The following is a 21,076-nucleotide window of genomic DNA, read 5'->3' as shown; positions in this document are numbered from 1 at the left end:
TCCCAGCCCCTAGAAGCCTGGCAAAAGAGGAATATCCCAGCATGATAACAATATGAAGCTTCTTCTTATTCTTTTGGCTGCTTCCTTTAGGGGTTGCCACAGCTGGTTGCCTGCCTCCATCTCCCCCTATCCCTTCTGTCACACAAACACACTTCATGTCCTCTTTCACTACATCCATGGATATTTTCTTTGGTCTTCTTTTTTTTCTTCTGCCTAGAAGCTTCATCTTCAACAACCTTTGCCAGTATATTCACTATCCTTACACATATCTCTACCAAACCATCTCAGCCTTGCCTCTAACCTTTTCTCCAAACATTTCAACCTTAGCTGTTCCTCTGATTTCGATTTCTTATTTCCCTGCCACCTCCAGTTCTGCTTCATGGCTTTCTGTTACTACCATCATCTCCAAACATCATCACATCATCGCAGGTGTCAGTATAATCACGTAAATCTTCACTTTCACTCTTGCTGCTATCCTTTGGTCACAGATTACCCCTGATACTCATTCCCACCTACTCCACCCTGCCTGCAATGCTTTAGTTCACATCTCTTAGCCACTGTCTGTTGCTTAGGATGGTTTGATCCTATCTACCTTCAGTACCTCTACTCCTTGCAGCTTCATGGTTATACCTTTCTCGCTCTCTTTCACACAAATTCTGTCTTGCATCTACTGACTTTCATCCCACTTCTTTCCAGAACATGTACCCAACTCCAGGCGCTCTAGATGCCTCCTGCTCTTTACTCTAACTATAGATCACAGTGTCATCTGAGAATACCATAGTTCATTGCTGCTTGACCTCACCTGTCAGCTTGTCCATTACCACTGCAAACAAGAAGGGGCCTAGAGCAGATCCCTGATGTAATCTATCCCCATCTTTAATTTATCTGACGCGCCAACCACTCCTACCTTGCTGTTTTCATATATGTCTGGCACCACCCTTGTATACTTGCTTGCTGATCCTGACTTCCTCATTCAATACTATATAGAGTTCCTCTCTTGACACCCTATTATATGCTTTCTCTAGATCCACAAAAGCACCATGTAGGTCTTTCTTACTTTCTCTGTTCTTCTCCATCAACACTCTGCTCTTTTTTGACATAAACCCATACTTCTGCTCACTGATCATCACCTCTCTTTTTAATCATGCTTCAATAACTCTTTCCCGTATCTTCATGGTATGGCTCATCAGCTTTATTCCTCTGTAGTTAAAATAGCTCCACACATCACCCTTGTTCTTGAAAACGAGCAAAGTCCTTTCAGTTTTTCAGGCATCCTCTCACTCTCCAAGACACCAATTTCCCCAAACTGCAGAGGAATGAATTTTGCTCCATCAAAGAAAACAATGGCGGCTGTGATTTTGATATAGTGGATCTAAACTGTTTTCATTTATACAAGTGTAAGTAGCTTACTGTAAAACTTGCAATAATGTAATTACTGTATAATATCGAAACATTTGGCATTTAGATGATAGAAGCATACAGTAATGTCAGTTGCATATTGTACACAGTGGCAGGCAGAAGTGTGGGTGTGACAGGAATAAAGGACCCACGCACACAGCCTTACACATTGACAGGTGTTTTAGTTCCAACTGTTCCTGACATGCTTTGCTTGCGCAGCTTTCCAGCTGCCTTCTCCGGCTTCTCACATCGCACAACTCCAGTCAGGTCCCTGTAACCTACTGAAATAGGGAAGGCATGACCAGGTGATGAAGAACAGCTGTATGGGTCATCCTCTCCTGACACCACACCTTGAACCAACTGCTCCACCCCTCCCCTGCAGCTGAGCCACAAACCACACCCCACTGCCCAACTTAGGCTTGGGACCCATCCGGCCTAGCCTAGCCCTGGCCGAGGAGTTCCTCTCTGCGTGGCCGAGGGAGGCAGCTGGGCAGCCACAAACACCGACTCCAAGGAGGAGGCTCCGGGGCGCTTCACCCCCACATTTCAAAATGGTGCTCTATGAGTCAAGTACGGTCGGGCCTTCCACACTGGGACCTTCCTCCCAGTTTTCTTTCTTTAGGTCCAACACCACCCGTGGCTTCCTGCTGAACAGTATCTCAAAGGGAGAGAAGGTCTGAGGCACCTCACACACTGCAAACAACAGAGTGTCTAACCAGCGATCCCAATTGCGTTCATCCTTGTGAATGAACTTATGAATCATGGATAAGTCTTATTCAGCCACTCCACCAAATTGTCAGTCTGAAGGTGGTAGATGTGGGTCAGAACAGATTTAATACCCAGTAATTCATACAGTTATTTCAGCATGCATAAACGATGTGCCCTCGTCAGTCAGTATCTCTTTTGGGATGCAGACTTGAGAGATGACCTGAAACAGAGCCTGCACCACAGTCTTTGCAGAAATGGTGCACAGAGGCACTGCTTTGGGATACTGCATTGCAAAGTCCAACAGGACTAATGCAAAGCGATATCCACGTGCACTCGGGAGAAATGTGCCAATGAGGTCCATGCCAATGTGCTATAATTGGGGCCTCAATTAAAGGTTACAGGTGCCGAGGCAGAATGCCCGGCTGGTTAACCAGCTGACACTCCGGGCAGGATGTCCACCAGGACGAACAGGCGACTAAATCTACCCATTTACACTCCAGAGGTTTATTATATCCCATATAACGTCTCCCCCCCATTCTGTAGAGGGGCACCGTTGCGAGCAGCGGCAGTGTCCACAAGGACCAGAGTTACTTGACTTCACTGTCGAACACCTTGTCCGGCGCTCAGACTGTTCCTGCAGCTGTGGCTTCCGCTGGGCCACTATCCAGGCTAGCGACTCAACTGGCAGGGCTGGTCGTGGTTCTGCCGTGCCACGGCTCAGGTTTCAGCACCACTGTGACAGAAATAAAGGACCCACACACACAGCCTTACACGTTGTCAGGTGTTTTATGTCTAACTGATCCTGACACACTTTGCTGCAGCTTTTCAGCTGCCTTCTCCGGCTTCACACACCACACAGCTCCATTCAGGTCCTGGCAATCTACTTAGGAAAGGCATAACCAGGTAATGAAGAACAGCTGTGGGGGTCAGCCTACCCTCACACCACACCCTGAACCCACTGCTTCACCCCTCCTGTGCAGCTGAGCCACAAACCACACCCTGCCACAATAGGCTTTATGTCAGCGAGATTAGATGGCATACAGCATGTGGAATCATCTAATTGCGTGATGTCAAAAATGAGAATTTTCTGCCTAATTGACATTTCACGTGGTGGAGAATGGTAGCCTGTTGGAAGCCTTAATTCAAAAGTATTTCAACTACAGTCAGGCTTCTATGGCTCACCAACTCTTGAAATAAAAGACTGGATCTACTCAGTGGCACTGTTCATAATATGTTGAAAAGCTAAATGGGGGGGAATCCCAAAATTCACCATGTTTTGTTAACATTAAGGAGCAGATACACTTTTTTTAATCAATAACAGCTGTAAGCCTTCCAGACACTGAAGTGGATTTTTTGTTTGTTTGGTTTTTTTTTGGCAGGTAGTTAAAATGGGTGGAATTGGTGGAAAGGTATTTTTTGTTACTTGCAAACGGTCTTATCCTTCAAACTATACAGTATTCTCAGTCACTTACAGAATGTCATTATTGTACACACAGAGATAACTGGATGTGTTAAAGTCCCAGCATTTATCAAATTCTTGATCTTCCACCTAATCTGCAGGATTACCTGCATTGAACATCTTGGTTTTAAATGGATATTCACAGTGATCATCTCTTTGTTTCTCCAGTTTTGTAGAAAACTAATATTTGGCTATTTAACAATATAAATATAGACTTTGGAATTTATTGTATATTGCTGTTATCCACTGATATAGACTTTGCATTTGCCATTGAAGTGGTCATTCATGCTTTTTTTAAATTTATGTGAGAGGTGCATGTGGACATATCAGCAGTGAGATGTGCAGCTCTGTGTAAAAACACAATAAATATATAAGATTTCACACCCTGTAGGCTAATGCACATTTCCTGTTGTTTTTGGGATTAGCTCAGCTCAATAGAGGATGCTGCTGCTCAGCGTAGCATAGCATCCAAACTGTCCAGCTGGAAGGGGCCCACCTGGATCAGATGTTACCCCTGGACTTGCATCCAGTATCTCATTGTTGGGGTTTATCCCCGTGGAAACCTTCCTGCAACCATGGCTGGTGTAAATGGCTGGTGTTTGTGAGGAAGTTAGGTCCACGTTGGCTTGTTTTCTGTTGTTGCTTCTCAAGTCTGTTGGCATCTGAAAAGGTCTCTTTGTGGCTAATTTACATGTCAAGGCCCCACATAGACATATGCTTCTTCACTACTGAATGAAATAAGCCTCTGAAACAGCTCAATCTAGAAAAACCTCCCCATTGCAGACCTCACATTTGGTGGGTATTACTTTTGGCCTGTCATTCATTCTTTATTGACATAGTGCATAGCCAGCTGTACTGTACCAGGCATTTTGGTGAACTACCTTAGGAACTTTTGTCGAACTTTAACCTTTATTACTGAGGCACACTTTTTGGTTTATTGCAGTTTAATGCATTAAATAACTTGAAAACATTCTTTTAATTTCCTGAGTTCTAATATCTGCTTTCAGGAAGATACTGAAAAACAGAGAAATAGGTCTATGAATAACTCTACAACTATTTGCTCTGCCATGACAAACAGCTCAGACTAGTATTGTTATTAAAAAATACATAAATAAATAACATTTCCTCATTTTGTCCTGTCTTGGTATTTTCTTTTTGTAATTTGCACTCTTACTTTTTCCTCACTTTACACTTGCACGTTGTGTTCCCCTCAACAAACTTTGCTTCTCACAGTTCCCCTCTTTTCTTGTTAATCTATTTAGGGCTAGCATTGTGCAGAAAAGGATAATCTATTTCCAGGATGAAGGCTTACTCACCAAGAAACTGTGTGAGAAAGGTAGGTTCCTTATAACGCTTTGGATAAAAAGTATTACTATCAAAATGATGCTTTATTTTTGCTCCCCATTGACAACCTTTTATTTTTTTCTATCCTTTTACTCAATTTTTTCGTTCGCAATTTTTACATTTCACTTTGTCATGCACTGATGCGAATGATTGTGAGTACGACGCCCCGGGGGTTGCATGGCAATGGATGCCACACTGAGTGGCGAATCAAAAGAACAGTGCTGTACACCTTTTCTCCCTGTTCTTCCTTTTGGCTCACCGCTTTCTTAACCATCACTCTCTTATATGACAGGCACCCATCTCTTCTGCTCCTTATTCTAATCAGTAATCTTACTCTGTGTGATCTTTTTTTTTTTTCTCCCATCACTTCTGTACAGAATCCCTGTATGGAGATACTACTGATAAACCATTGCTTGACTGTTGTGCCTGTGGAACGGCAAAGTACAGAGTCACCTTCTATGGGAACTGGTCAGAGAAGATTCACCCCAAAGACTATCCCCGTAAGCACAATTTTTCAGTTCTTCATGTCATCTCATGTCTTATACATACTGCATGAATTAAGGAATTGTCACTAAAGAAACTAAACCTGTAGTAATGTGATTTTGCTAACACGCATTGTGGGCATAGCCATAATTTTAATTTAAATTAGCATTGATTCTTCTGTGGTTATAAATTCTTACTATGAACATTTAATTCTGCTTTGATAACATCAAACGTAAAACTAAGAGTCACATAAAAGGTTGGATATCAGTGGGAAAATAGACTGTATGAAAAAATTATGTAGGGACGTAGGACATAGCCAGTTCTGGCTACCTACTACCTTGAGCACAATGAAGGCAACTGTCGTTGTGATTTGATGCCAAATAAATTAAACAGAATTTATCCGAATTGCTAATAAACTACTAGGATTTAATTAAACAAAAGTGAAGTAAGAAAGAAATTGTTATGGAGGATTGAACAACATGCAGAAAGCATTCTGGAAGTTTGAGAATTGTAACACTGGAGTAGGGATTGACTTCTTTTTGGTGCCTGCCTCAGTAGGCAGTTTTTGGTACTTCTGCAAACCACCAAAATATACACAATTTAGTGCTTGTTGTGGTTTACCCAGGGAAAGGATGGCTGCATGATTCACTGTGACAGTGGTTGTTTAACTGTGGAGCAACCAGATGACCAGGGTAAAAAAATATGGAATGAATCTAAGGCTACGTCCACACGTACCCGGGTGTTTTTGAAAACGCAAATTTTTCTATGCGTTTGCACCTTTCGACCACACGTAAACGCCGTTTTTGGTCACTGAAAAGATTTTTAAAAACTCCAGCCAGGGTGGATATTTTTGAAAACTCTGTTTTTGCATTTACGTGTGGACGAGAAAAACAGACAAAACGCAGCGTCAGAGGTGTGCGCATTTTTTGACTCACACTGTGTGCCACGTTATTGTTTCGGTGCAATGAATTTCTACAATACTGTTACTGTTAATTGTACTCTCTGCAGTGTTTAAATGCTTACATATACACACAGTTACTGTCCCTCCACACGTACGACTCGGTTCTGCTTCTATGCCCCAGCTTTGTTTACTTTTTCCCACCGAGGCTTCTAGACTTCTGATTGGCCAACATTTCTGCACAGTTAGGAATATATCGCCACCTGTTGCTTTGGCATGTTCCTAGCAGAGTTTTCCTTCATTTCTGCCTTTACGTGTGGACGGGATTATTTTTTAAAACGAAAACGGAAAATCTTTGTTTTCAAAAATACCCGTGTACGTGTGGACGTAGCCTCAGTTGAATAGGAGTTGTGTATGGGAAAAGGATAAACAAGAATTTGTTGATACTCTTATTGGGAAAAAATGTGTTTCCCTGACCAGTTAGTGAGTGGTTGCAAGTGGTTGCTTCCAAAGTTTGCATAGAAGATGCACATTGCCTGTAAACAGTTGCCAACTTCATTTAAATGCTTTCTAGCTTTTAATGTAGGACATGCCAAAAACAATGTGAAAACCACTGCATACCCCTTAATGGCAACACCATTTCCTGGTCATTTGGCTGTATAACAAACACACTAAAAAAATGTTCAGGAATGGTTTGTGTAAGATAATGAAGCATTTAAGATAAAACTTAAATAACTAGCCCAAATAAACACCCTAAACTTATAAAGAATAGCTAACTCACTCTCACATTTGACCAAAACAGCAACTCTACAGTGTGGATGATTTAGCTCTGTGGTTTAGGCGCTGGTTATAGGCCTGAGTAATGATGTGAGTATTGAGCTATTTTACTGTGGTTGGGTGCACTGCATATAACCTTGAGACTCACAATCAGGATGTGAATGGACTTTAAGATTACACTGGCTCTCTTGTTTAAATCAGGCTCTTGCCATTCAGATCAATATGCCGATTAGAGTGGAATAAGATAAACCCTGAGATCGAAAAGCGAGCTAATTCACTGTTTTATAGAAGGAGTAGCTATATGAGAGTCACTGTCACACAAATTTATGAAGACACACACAAACACATACACATACACGCACACACCTCACAGATAGATCAATTGTTAAAAGGATAGGGCAAGCTGTGTGGCTTCTATTTCTTTCCCTTGCTACAGATTGATTCGTCCTTGCACAAAGTTATTTCCTTGGTAAGTAGTTGAAATATCTCTGCACATATTGTACTACACAATATTATTCACTGACTACACCACAGAAAGGATATAGTATGATTTTGCTCTTCAAATCAAATCAAATCAAATCTGTAGTAGAAATACATTTTTTGCTACTCGAGATCTGCTTTTGAGCCACATTTCACTCTCCTATTCTTAACTATGTTTCCTTTAACTGGAGAAGCCATACACTGCTGTTCTGACTGAATTTTAGTGTAAAACAGGCCAACAGGAGATTTTTTTTAACTACGTGACATGATAACCTTGACAGTTCTATTTTCTTTTTCCCCCTTTGTCCCCATTATATGTCATACAGACAAGTGCAGCTATTTAGTTCAAGTGATGGCAGTTCCCTTGGACACAGAGCGTAGACACCTGCCCTAGAAAGATTGATAGAATTAATATATAAGATATTAAGATAAAAGAATAAAAAAGAACAGCATTCCTCCATCAAACTTAAACAAAATATATTAAACAATTATGTCTTTCATTTTTTATCTTGTTTGTCTTCTTTTCCCTTGGACTAAATATTAATTTTCTTTGTAAGATTTCACAAGCCTGTGCATTCACAGCGACAAAAATTGTTTCTTTTTACATTAGATAAAGTAAAGTTTTTCAACACCACAACTACACTGTCCTAAATTCATCTTCTATGAATCCAAACATCCAGACTAATTTAACTGCCTTATAGTATGTCCCAGATAAATATACGACTTGCCACTTGACTGCTATTGAACTATTTTCCATCATATGTGGGTGAGAATATCATGTTTAAAATGAACAAAAACTTTACAAAAACCTCTGGCATTAACTCATTTTTTTTGCAGCATTGTATTTTCATTTGCAATTTAACTTTGAAAAAAATAATAATTATATATATATATATATATTGTATGTATAATAAGGGTATAATAAGGCTTTTAGTCACAAGCTCATGGTGCTTTATAGGTTTAACCAGGGGTATACAAACATTATTATACTTTCTGATTGGTAGAGCAGAGTGTCCTTTCAATACTGGTTCATAATAAGATCCTAGTAGGCAAGGTGATAATAAGATAGGATGGGGGATAATATAAGAATGTGAAAACATGAAACACCAAGAGCTTGAGTTAGATTATTGTGATCCCACAGTAAGATAGTAAGGACAAAAAATGACCTGTAGTCACGAGGAGCCTATCGATCCTAGATAAACTACAGTATTCTATATATTGTTATGCTTTACATAATAGTGGAGGTTGAGGTGTGATGTCTACTGCTGCATTCTTGGTTTGATTGCCGGTGTGGGATCAGTAATGGAATGATGCAGAGGGCATTTTAGGAAAAAGGGTGAGATGGCCAATTAAAATAAGTTTTATTGTTTGGCTTTACAGGTCGTGCCAATCATTGGTCAGCAATAATTGGTGCCTCCCACTCTAAGAACTATGTCCTGTGGGAATATGGGGGCTTTGCCAGTGAAGGTGTCAAACAAGTGGCTGAGCTGGGTTCACCAGTTAAAATGGAGGAGGAGATCAGGCAGAAGGTAAGATACTCCAGTTGAGATGACTGTATTATACATGTGGTAAAAAGCATTTAAATTTGTATTAATAAGATATGCAGTCGGGATATTTACCAAGTAAATGGGTCGATTGTGGCTCAAGAGTTGGGAGTTCGTCTTGTAATCGGAAGGTTGCCGGTTCGAGCCCCGGCTCAGACAGTCTCGGTCGTTGTGTCCTTGGGCAAGACACTTCACCTACCGCCTACTGGTGTTGGCCAGAGGGGCCGATGGCGCAATATGGCAGCCTCGCTTCTGTCAGTCTGCCCCAGGGCAGCTGTGGCTACAACTGTAGCTTGCCTTCACCAGTGTGTGAATGTGAGAGTGAATGAATAGTGTTATTGTAAAGTGCTTTGATGGGTCCCGAAAAACGCTATATAAATGCAATCCATTATTATTATTATAAGTAAATGAACTTATTTCTAAGAATGTTTTTCCTTGACGAAAACTGGTAAAAAAAAAAAAAGGGGGGGGAGGAAAAATGAATTGTGCAACACCACAGGAACCTTAGTGGATGTTCCAGGGAAGGCACACCTGAGTGCGGTATACGATGAATTGCTTTGACATTGTTGTCCAGATCATTTAGTGCTTTCAGGCATCTTTGCTATTCTTAGCCTGCCTCTACTACCACATTTAACCAGTACACAGCATCAGGAGCAGTACCGCTGCTGGGAACCGGTTTAGACGTTAGAAGCTTAGAAGATATTTTCCCAGGTGTTTCATGAAATTTGGATCAATTATACCTCTAAAAAGTGCAGCCGCATCAGTTAATCTTTGATCACAACATGGGGTTTGAGACAACTCAGGAAGTGCTTTGAAGGCAAAAGGAGGAACCTGTTGTTTTTCATCAAGACAGTTAATTAGTAGCTGATTTCAGTTAGGTTGGACTATGTCTCTCTATGTGTATCCGAAGGATGTTTCTTTTATTTTAACTTTATAACTGTCTTTTACAGCATCTGATTTTCTTTCCAATGAAGTCTGAACTTTTTATACAGTCTTTGTACTTGTCATGTTCTTCCTGCTTCCTTGGACTATAATCTCTGGTACTTCCACAAATAGCATGTTATAACTTTTTTTTTCTACCTCCGCGTTGCTGTCTCTCTGTCTCAAAATTACCCATGCAGGCGTCTCACCAGGCATATGGTCCCGTTGAGCACTTCCTGCTAGCTAATTTTGAAGACCTGGTGTTGCAGCAGATAATGAGGGCATAGTTTGAGTAAGGGGGTCTCCATGTCATTTCTACCTTCCCACAGCTATTGCAACACACTCTATTATTCTTTTCTCTCTGCCTGGATCATTAGACAAGTTTCTTCCATGGTTAGAGGTGAAAGTGAAATTGGGTTTGGATTTGACTGACAAATAGAAAATGTTTTCTAGAAAACACAAATTTGATTTAATTTAAACTGGCTTTCCTCGTATTATGTCTGGAGAACATGAAACAGAAATTCTTCACAAATGTAATCAAACTGTGAAAGAGAACCCCCTTTTCTTTAGATGATTTACATTGCTGGACTGGACGCTATATTTTTTTCAGCAAACAATAATATGTGGCAGAGCACGCAAAAACCTGGCGAACAACATTTTAATTTTTTTTTTTTGCTTTGTAATGTTTCTTTAGGTTTTGAAACTTAAAGATTAACATTTGCAAATGTAAATGATTAAACTTCTGATTTAAAAAAAACAAAACAAAGCAAAAAATCCCCCCTCCAACAGACTTAGAAGAATCCAGTGATAAATCACAATCCACGCATTATTGCCAATGGCTATACATGGAACAGTTGCCAACATCACTAAAGGGGGAGACTTTCTCTCGTGCCTTGCCTGGTCAACCCTCCCTTAGCAGTTTGGCTGTCTGACCCTGGGTTTCCCACTCGCAGCCGAGAAGTTTTTTTGCATTTTATTCAGCAAGCTACATTTTTGGGACACGGTTTTGAGAGATTTTGCAGACAGTGAAGTTAAGATAACAAACACTGGGAATATTGCAAAGTCTAGTTGTTCTTGATGGTGTCTTGCTTGGTTGTTTTTGTGAGCACCCAGGACTGCAGCGAATGATTGTACTGTAGTAAATGAGGTACTTTTTCTCACCAATAACAATCATATCATCACCGAGTGTGGCTTGGCTTGTGCAGTTTATTTTATCTCAAGAAGGTATTGAGAGCTACCCCTTGTTTACAATTATGTTGCCTAACAGCTGCATAATGACTCAGTAGTAAAGTGGAATTGGCACATGATTGCAGGATGATGGTTACACTGGCAATCAGTATAAACCTGATTGGTCTCATACTAGTGAGATGCATGCTGTTATTCATTGCCCGACATGATGGAAAAGTAGTGAATAATCAACCTTTTTCAGTCATCTTTACATGGCTTAATTAGCATCATTTACAGAATTGTGTAGGTAGACATGATGGTTCTGTAAATAGGTAATTTTCCCTCACGAGGCTCATGCGTTATCCCCGTTTGTTGAAAACGGGTTTAGTCTGATGAACAGAAACTAAAAAACATGTTTTGTGCAATCACCTCACATGCCCACCGTATCCAGTTTTCTACAAATAATAAAACACAGAAAGTCAGTCGATGCCTTTTAAGTACGGAGGCTCGGTGAAGGAGACTCCCTCTTTTGAGCAGTGTAACGCGGCTTGGTAAACGCTGACGCAAACAGAAAGCTGATTCGCTTTTGTGTCAGGTGAGGCGTCAAGGGGCAGCAGCTAGCGATGAATGCAAAATTGATATTCATAGTCAGGCTTCACTCCAGCCAAGGGATGCACTGATCTGAGTGTTCATAGAAAGTTTCATTTGCAGAGCCAAGCAGTTATGCAGACCACGCGAACACACACACACACACACACACACACACACACACACACACACACACACACACACACACACACACACACACACACACACACACACACACACACACACACACACAGAAAACCCCCCAAAAAACATTTCTACAGACAGTCTTTTTTTATCTTGCCTCTGTCAGTTCAGACTATGATGACTTTATTTTATATTCAACTTTGCCACCCTTTCAGACCTACAACAAGGGTTGGCTCTACAATGTGTCTTGCTGCTCCTGCTCCTCAGATAGGTGGCGAAAAATATTTGACATCTCATATCCTCTGGGATTAGCTACATCTTTAAAATTGGAATTTCCGTATAGTACACCTCTACCGATAACGGCACCAATGTTTAGTATTGGATTTTCTTTTTAGAAGAAGAATGATAAAATATATTGATGTGACATGCACAGGTGGCTATATTTACCTTATCCATCTCCACTAGCTTTCTGCTTGTCTTGCATAATTAACAAGCAGTTCCATATAAAACTGTCTTTAAAAAGTCTGCCAGAGACTTTTTAAATGAACCCTTCAGCCTCATATCATCTATGTAGCTTGTGCCATACAACTAAACGAATTAAACTAAAATGACAAAGGTTACTGTAATTACTCATTTAAGGATTTATATATTGAAATAATTGCCATAAACTTACATTTTTCAGTGGTTTAAAAGGTCTTTTGGTCCAATGTCAAATAAAAGGACACATGTCTTAAGACATATGTAAAGTAGCTTTAGTAGGTGAGATGCAGATTGTAAAGCAGGACCGAACACTTTTTTTCTTTTATAAAAAAAGGCTTTCGGACAGTAAACAGATGTGCATACTGTTCCATATGTCATATACAAATGCGATTATCAGAGGACTTGGCAGCACCGGGATGCAGCCAGAGTTCATTGTTGTTGTCCCTCCTTTCATGTTTGAGGTGATTTGTATATGCATTCAATCATTATAGACGCGCAGTGTGTCACTAATGAGAAGTTTAATGAGACTCTCTCCAGGACAAGCGGCCAGGGCCAAGGCCTTAGACGGATTATGAAATCTTCTATTTCCTTTCACAGCATGGGGTGTTTTTCATTATTGCACAGTACAGACGCTTACGGAATTCTCTATTATCGTGAGCTCTGCAGCTGTGTCATAGAGTGGCGATAACACCACTCGGGCTAGAGCCAGAAAGAGACATTACAGATTAATGACAGGAAATGCAGATCTGTATAAACAGATGCACCTGTTGCCCTTAAAATATTGCCTTTTTTTTTTTTTTGCACTTTTATTTTTTTTAATTTTGTTTGTAAAAGTGACTGAGATCCCCTCTAAATTCCATTTTGAATGTCAGAGCTTAATGTATGAAATTTCTCAGCTGGATTCATTCAGTTGGTAAAGCTGTTACCCTGATTGCTGCTTGCATTTTATTACTGTCAAATTGTCTTGCTGATGGAAGCTAAAGGTAGGATTAGAGCTGACTAGGAGAACAACAGGTATTATGGGAAAAAAAATGTTAGCTTGTTTTTAATGTTTTCCTCCTTCTGATCCCCCTTTGTGTGCTCCTAACAAGAATTCAAATGATAATTCTTCAGTTAAGTTGTTGTCAGAACAGTAAGGTCTGCCATCTGTAAGTGGGAGGCCTGTAGTTAGGAGCGTGGGAAGAGAATAATAGATATGCAGGTTCCTTTGGGTCCTTGACTCAGTCTGAATGAGCAGGTGTGTATGTGTGTTTCTGCTTGTATACAGAGAATTACCTCAAAACCACTCTTCAGTGCATTGAAATCTTTATTCCCTGTGGTTTTTGCTATACTTTAATTACCTGTCTTGGTAGTATTGACCAAACACAAACCCCACTGGTTAAAAAAAAAAAAAAAAAACAAAGAAAAAAAAAAAAAAAAAAGAAGAACGACCGAAAAGAAAAAACAAAAAACAAAAACAAAATCAAGCACTGATTTGAAGTACCATTTTTAGAATTTATTAATGAAAGGTATCATAAGAATTGGTTCTGGTGACATTCCTACTTTTCATCTAGTCTTTGATGAGAAGAATAAAGTAATGTTCTGTTATCTTCGATTTCTATTAGTGTTTTTTCTTTATGAGGAATCGATGCTGTTTTGTTGTTTTCATTTTTCGTTTTATATAGCTGGATTTTGTTTTCTTTAACCAACAACTCCACTAATGCAATAATTTGCACAGGAACAGCTACAGAAACCTGAAAAGTATCTGGACAAATGTGTGCACGGCTGAGCGTGAAATACACATCAGGAGCACATCATGAAACCAGAATTACAAAAGCATACAAATTTCAAAGTGGGTTCAAATTTGTATTCACATTTTCATCATGAGTGGATGCATTTATTTTTTTTACTTATTTTCTTATACTGAAGGTTTTCTGATGTAATTAAAGAGTCATGTAATTGAGTATTAGTGTTTTACTGGGTGTAAAAGGAAAACCTGCAAACACTTACATTACTTAAAAAATATTTGACCACCTGTATAGATGCATCAATGAAATTTTATTTATTTTTATTGTGTGTTCCATGACATCGTGTACTTCACAATTGCTGAAAACACACACTCTTTGTTTTAATGACTGTTGACATGATTGCATGTGTGGAAATGTGTTTATGAGATTCATACAGTAGGCACTCTCCTTGTATATTTTATGAAGTCAATGACACAGAAAGACAAGTGGCTTACTAAAAGGGGTCAAGTTGTGCAGGTGCTGGGGGTTTTAAATTCTGTTTGAATTCACGGTGGTTCAGATTTTTACACTCGAGTGCTTCTGAGCTAAATCTTTCTCAACCATGTTATAATATAATGAAGCACTGAAAGGGGAAACTCACTGTCTTAAAGGAGGCCATGTCCTAGACTGTTGCCAGATGAGGATCTTCCAATTTTTTGGTTGGATAAACAATTTCATACATGTCTAAATAGCTATGTATTATCTTAAGTACTGTTGTATTAATATATTAGTACACTACAATTGCCACAAGTTGCATGCTTGTTTTTCCCCCTCCCGTTTTGTGGCTTTAATGATTGTACTAAACTCCAGTATACCGTTTTTGTACTTCTTGTGTGTCTGTGCTTGCATGCTGGTGCACGAGTTCAGGTTTGCCACAACGGGATAGCAATTAGTTCTAAAGGGGCCTCCAACAGAGTGAAGTCTTGACCCTAACTCTGTATCCAGCCTTGCCAAGCCATGTTGGACGGTGCCAAACCTCAGTGGGTGAAAGAGCATGCAGAAATTCCTAACACTTCACTACCCACTACCACAGTACCAACCCCCTTGGCTTTTTCTTCACATTTTGTCTTCTGGGTATATATATATATATATATATATATGTATGAACAAAAACAAACAAACGAATAAAAAAACCCTCGACTTTAGGAATGAATTATTCTTTAATTTCAGCTGGCATTTTTTTCTTGGCCTGTCAAGCCCAGCAGAGATATTCCTGTTTGAGAAAACAAAGCTCTCAAAAATCTTAATGCGGGCTTTGGCTCCCAGAACTGTTATTATGATTCCCACAATCAAACAGTACAGCCAGAGGCAGGCACATTTTAAAATTTGGTGGGGTAAAAGTAAGCCAGTGTGTGCTTTGTGTATGTGTCTCTCTGTGTGCATTTGACTGCACACAGAAATGCATTTTTATATTAACAGGTTATAACAGCGAGACGTATTCATACAGATATGTTTTTATGTGTCCTCCATTTGTGTATGTGTGTGTGTGTGTGTGTGTGTGTGTGTGTGTGTGTGTGTGTGTGTGTGTGTGTGTGTGTGTGTGGCCCTAATGTTGAGTTAACTGGCATTGGGTGTAACTGGCTGACTCACATTTCAGGGCTGCCTACACAAGGATAAGAGGTGGATTATTCTGGAATCTCACACATCTTGGCCAGAGGCAGCTTTGATAAAGCCATCCCAATACCAAGTCCCATAGAGAGGACTAGGCAGAGCTGTAGTCCCTCATGTGAATGTTTCAAGGCATTCAAAGACTGCTTATTTTCCCTGTGTGTCTTGTTTGGATGTGCCAGAACTTTCCTGTGAATGTTTGTCAGTTCCTCGGAGTGCGAGATGACACAGTTTAGGGAAGTTAAAATTAAAATTTATGCTAAACATTGAGATGCTTTGACTTAGTGCTCAGTTTGTTGTCTCTAAGGGTTAGCTTTCTCCCTTTTATCAGGGAGAAACATAATCAAAGCTATTAATACCTCCCTTGTGTTTCATGTGTTTATCTGTTTATATGCATGTGTGCTTTTGAGCTTGTTTGTTTGTGAAGTCAACTTCAGATTTCCTAGTTGACGTGGCACTGCCTGTGTGTGAGTAGTCTGCTGTTAAGTGTCCAGACTGCTACATCTTGCAGATCTAGAACAAAGTATAAGGAATTGGCAAAGCGGCATAGAGGGATTGGGAAATGGTTTGAGAAAGTATGTTTAAATTAAGCATGCACTCAGTAACAGAATAGTGTACATGGTTAATGAGACATATGCATGGGACTATATGCCTTTCACATGCTCACACACATGCTTACTCAACTGCAAAAGGCTGTATTACTCAGTGTAGTTTTCCTTCCCATCTGTTGGGAACTGAAGCTATTCTAATTTACTGTACATGGTAACATTTGATGTAACAAATTAAACAAAAAATACTGGTAAAAATAGTTTTTTTTGCTGGTTAATCATGGTAACATATTGTGAAGTTACAGTACAACCTGCATGCAGTATTTTCCATTACAAAGTCTGAACTTACCTTTGAATTATAGAATGGAAGCGTCTCTAATTTTTTTAAAGATGGTCATGAGATGAAGGCCAACTAAATAAATAAATCATCTTTAGAAATTTGTGTAATCGTTTATTCATGAGGTGCCGCGATAAATCTGTTTTCAGTAATAGCTCTTACCTGTTATGTTGTCCCCGTGAAAATGAGACCATGGGTCTGAGGCCCACTATTCACCTCAATCTCCATATCATTTGGCAGATTGGGGACTACGGGTATGTCTTCACAGGCATGGGTTAAACAGATCAAACAGAGAAATACTGACTGACAGCTAAGGACCTAGCAAACCATTAAGACACTACCATGAAGCCTCTGTTGCAGAGTACGTTGTGATTGTACGCCACTAAATTCATCCATAGAAAGATTTAGCTGGCGAGGTTATTGCATTATTACATTGCTGGTAAAACAAACAGCTGCTGTGGGCATTGGTGAAATATAGTGAAAGGAAAAACTGTGTCTAAACATGAAGAGGCACAGAGAGTCACAGTTACATTCTAGCTGATGTGTGGCAGCAGCCATTCAGCTGCTATCATCTACTTTCAGAACACATGAGATAAATCCACGCATTTTTAGGCAACAAATGAACCTGTAAGCTGCATTATTTGTTTTCAAATCTTAAAAAAAAACCCACTAAAAATGTGGGACGTTTACAAATTACACCTCCAACGGATGCTTCTGTCCTGCAACATTCAGTGATAGAAGCTGCGTTCGGTAATAATAGAGCACACTGTGTGCGTATATTTATAATGGTTTAGTACCAGGTTTCGAGATAAAAATCGAACCGTGTGAGAGGGAAAAGAGGAATAGATAGCTTTATCTTTCATCATCACTATCATTAGTCTACAGTTGCTTCGTATGAAAGTCAGGGAGACAGCCATGATTTATTGTCTAGAAACACTGTTTTTGTACCACTAGAGCTTTTTTTTAAAAAAATCCTGGGTTTATTGTTTATTCATTTACTTTTAATGCAGTGTCTTTCATTTATAATGTATTATTTCCTCAAATGCATTAAAAAGCTCATTACTCTCTGTGTGTATGCGTGGGTGTGTGTGTGTGTGTGTCTGTGTGTGTGTTTCACACGAACAAAACACTCTTATGATTCTTCACTGCCTTTAGAGAGAACTAACAAACACATGATATTAATTTTATCTGCTTGGGTCAGCTTCTTCTTGCATTGAAGATTTTAGAGGCAGTAAAACTGTCTGGTCATTGTATCAGAACTGGTAAATGTTTAATTTCATGTATGTGTGTTAAAGCTGCCTTATAATAACTTTCTTGCATGTAAAGATTAACGGGGACAGTGGTGTCCGCATAGATAGTTGTGTTCTTTGTTTGTGCACTGCAGCTGAGCTCAGTTGCCGCACATGTTGTAAAATAGCTATGCACTGTTATACAATATATGCAGCACAGAGATATAGCTCTGACAGTTTTTGTTGTTTTGCATACTGTGTATTTATGCTAAGTTATGTTTTGCCTTTAGCATGTGTGTCCCCCTTGCTTAGTTAATGTCTCTTGTGAGTTCCAGACTGAATTATGCATTCTGATTCATAGCTGTTTGTAGAGTCAGTAATGATTTAAAGGTATCTAATTTTGTATGGATGGCGATGCATGGCTGGATTATATCTGGTTTTAATATTACTAACATTTGGTAGTTTTATGATTATCACATACTCTGCAGTGCAGTACATCTAACCACAGTGGCCACTGACCTCCTTAGAGAGCACGAATTCTGAAAGTAAGAATGAAAGTTAGTAAAATGGAAGAAAAAGCATAGAGAGCAGAGACACCCTAAACTGGGTCATCAAAGGCAGTTACCTCAATTCATCTCTAATAATATACCCTAGCCCTGGGCCCAGGTTTGCTGGAGTAGCCTGTATGATGGCTCAGGTTGCTTGATGAATGAGTGTGCCAGGCAGCACTATAGCCTTCCAGACTGTGCTGCAAGGCTCAGAGATTGCCACTGAGGACAACCATGGTCAGCAAATCAATTCATAGCTCTCTAGAGAAGTAGTGAGTGCTTGCAAACCCATCTGCCTTTAGCATGGATGATTCACTTGTCACCACATTTTCCCCATAGCCTGTGGGATGTTCTCCTGTCCTGTTTTGAGCAAGATTGGTGTGACTGAAGTGACTTCACCTATGCAATATCTGAGCTGCAGCCTATTCTGCAGGGCAGGATATGGGAATGTCAGTGGAGATTTAATTAACACCTAAAGGCTGCGTAAGCCTTTACGCTATGCGCTGATAACAGCCAGCTTGCATCCCATTGGAATTTCGAAGCAATTTTTTTATGTCTATTAATAGTTTGGAGTACGTGCTGGGACAGACAGATCAGAGATTCCTGAGCAGAACTTTGATTACAACATCAGACATGCTCGTATCTCACCCGGGGAAAAGACTGCTTTAGACCAAGTGGGGCTTTGGCTCAGAGGCAGAAAACAGCTCTTAATTCTACATAATTGTACTGTCCTAGGGAATAGTTTGGCCATTTTAAATACAGAAGGGATATTCTGGCATCTCTTCATTAAGAATAATCCTTCTGACCCACATCTTATTACCAAGAGCATTATGCAATAATCAAACAATGTTGGAAGTTCTGTATAATAATAATAATAATAATAATAATAATAATAATAATAATTATTATTATTATTCATTGAAAGTATATTGAAGTACATCTGAAATTGCAGGCGTGTAGACAAATTATAAGTTAACACAATAGTTATTTAGAGTCTTCAATGTCAGGTCAGGTTAGCGGTGGCAAAGCATATGAATGACTAATCTGCATAATTCTGCACACACAGGAAATATGTTTTTTTCTTATGGTAATAATATTGAGGTGACAAAATAACTGAGGTATTTGCATGGTAATTAGCACTAATGATGTTTTTAGCATGGTGATTATATGAGCGTCTGCTGAGGCTGAGCTTCCTGAGGGATCTGAAAAGAAGCTTTATTGTCACAGCTTTGTCTTCCTGCTATTGCATTGAGTGAGAAATTGGTTCCCTCCCTTGTGTTAGCATAGCCACTAGGAAGTGGCATTAGCCATTAGTACAACACCAACTCCAAAAATGTGAGTAAAATGATTTGCAGATCTCATAAAACCATGTTTTATTCATAATTAAGCATATAAAAAATATCAGATGTTTAAAATGAGAAAATGTGACAGTTAATTTTTTTTTTAAAAGAATTTGATGAATTTGATTGCATCAGGATTCCAGCTGCTCAACAGTCCTCTGTCGTCCTTGTCATATTTTTCATTTCATGATGTACCAAATGTTTTCAGCTGGTCAAAGGTCTCAATAACAGGCAGTTCAGCACCCAGGCAGTCTTGCTGTTAAAACAGAGGAAGTATAAGGTTGAGCATAGTCTCCCTGAAATATGGAAGGTGAGAGCATGTGTTTTAAAACCTATATATACCTTCCACCACCGATAGTGCTTTTACAGATGTGCAACCTGCCAATTCAATAGGCACTAATGTAGCCCCATACTATCAGAGGTGAAGGCTATCTCTGAACTGAGTGTTCCTCACCTCTTTGATCCACCTGTTACACAGTGGCCATGTTTTCTAAAAGAATTTCAAGTTTTGTTTGTCTGACTAAAGAACAGTTTCAAACATTGCCTTAGTCCACTTTAAATGTTCACTGTTTCTGGATCATGTTCCCATGTTCACTTGTTTGCATGATACAGCTTTAACCTGCAATTGCCGATGGCACGGTGAACTGTGTTCCCGTCTTGATTGCGTGATTTAAAATCTATGGATATGTACAGAGGCAAAATTACAAAAGTGGTGTTATTGTCCAAGAAATTTTGTATCTTATGGTACAGACATACAAAAACATGCAGAGAAAGTAACAGAACAATTGCTCTGGTCTTGTTTCTGGTGCAGATTTTGCCAACACAATGGACTATTTCATTTCATTTTTGTGACCAGATCATGAAAAAAAAAAATAGTGAATCAGTATGTCCTAGGGGCACTGGTCATCATACAATACCATATAATCCACCTTTCTTTGAAGGTTTACTTCCAGCTAGACAGAAACCCCCCAAAAAGATCCAGAACTCAGTGGAGGAATTACATATCGCAGCTAGCCTGGCAATGCCTTTGGCTACCCTGGGAGGAAATGGAGAACATTGCTGTAGGCAGGGAGATGTGGAATACTCTGCTTAGCCTGCAGCTAACACTGACTTTTGATAAGCAGAAGAAATGGGATGTATGGCATACAAATAAAAATGTCACAGTGCAGTTAAAAGATTTGTAGTATAAAGCAGTTAGGCAATAAGTGTACACAAAAGAACAGTCTGAATAGTTTATTCTGTCACTGATTATTGACCTTTCAGCTGGTGGATACTTGTAGGAATAAATTATGTGACAGCTCTTAAAAGC

The 21,076-nt window shown here is 39.5% G+C and overlaps 1 protein-coding gene across 1 annotated transcript in view; it reads left to right on the top strand.

The window, feature by feature from the left end:
* spon1a (spondin 1a) overlaps nt 1-21,076 on the top strand; it is a 55,240-nt gene that overhangs the window by 10,150 nt on the left and 24,014 nt on the right. Inside the window, exons 4-6 of the mRNA XM_026170007.1 lie at nt 4,828-4,901; nt 5,287-5,409; nt 8,928-9,076. Coding sequence (XP_026025792.1) covers nt 4,828-4,901; nt 5,287-5,409; nt 8,928-9,076 — 346 coding nt within the window. The remainder of the gene's footprint in view (nt 1-4,827; nt 4,902-5,286; nt 5,410-8,927; nt 9,077-21,076) is intronic.

Source organism: Astatotilapia calliptera, chromosome 1, assembly GCF_900246225.1.
Source record: "Astatotilapia calliptera chromosome 1, fAstCal1.2, whole genome shotgun sequence".
Lineage (NCBI taxonomy): Eukaryota > Metazoa > Chordata > Actinopteri > Cichliformes > Cichlidae > Astatotilapia > Astatotilapia calliptera.
This window is presented reverse-complemented; position numbering and strand designations above follow the sequence as displayed.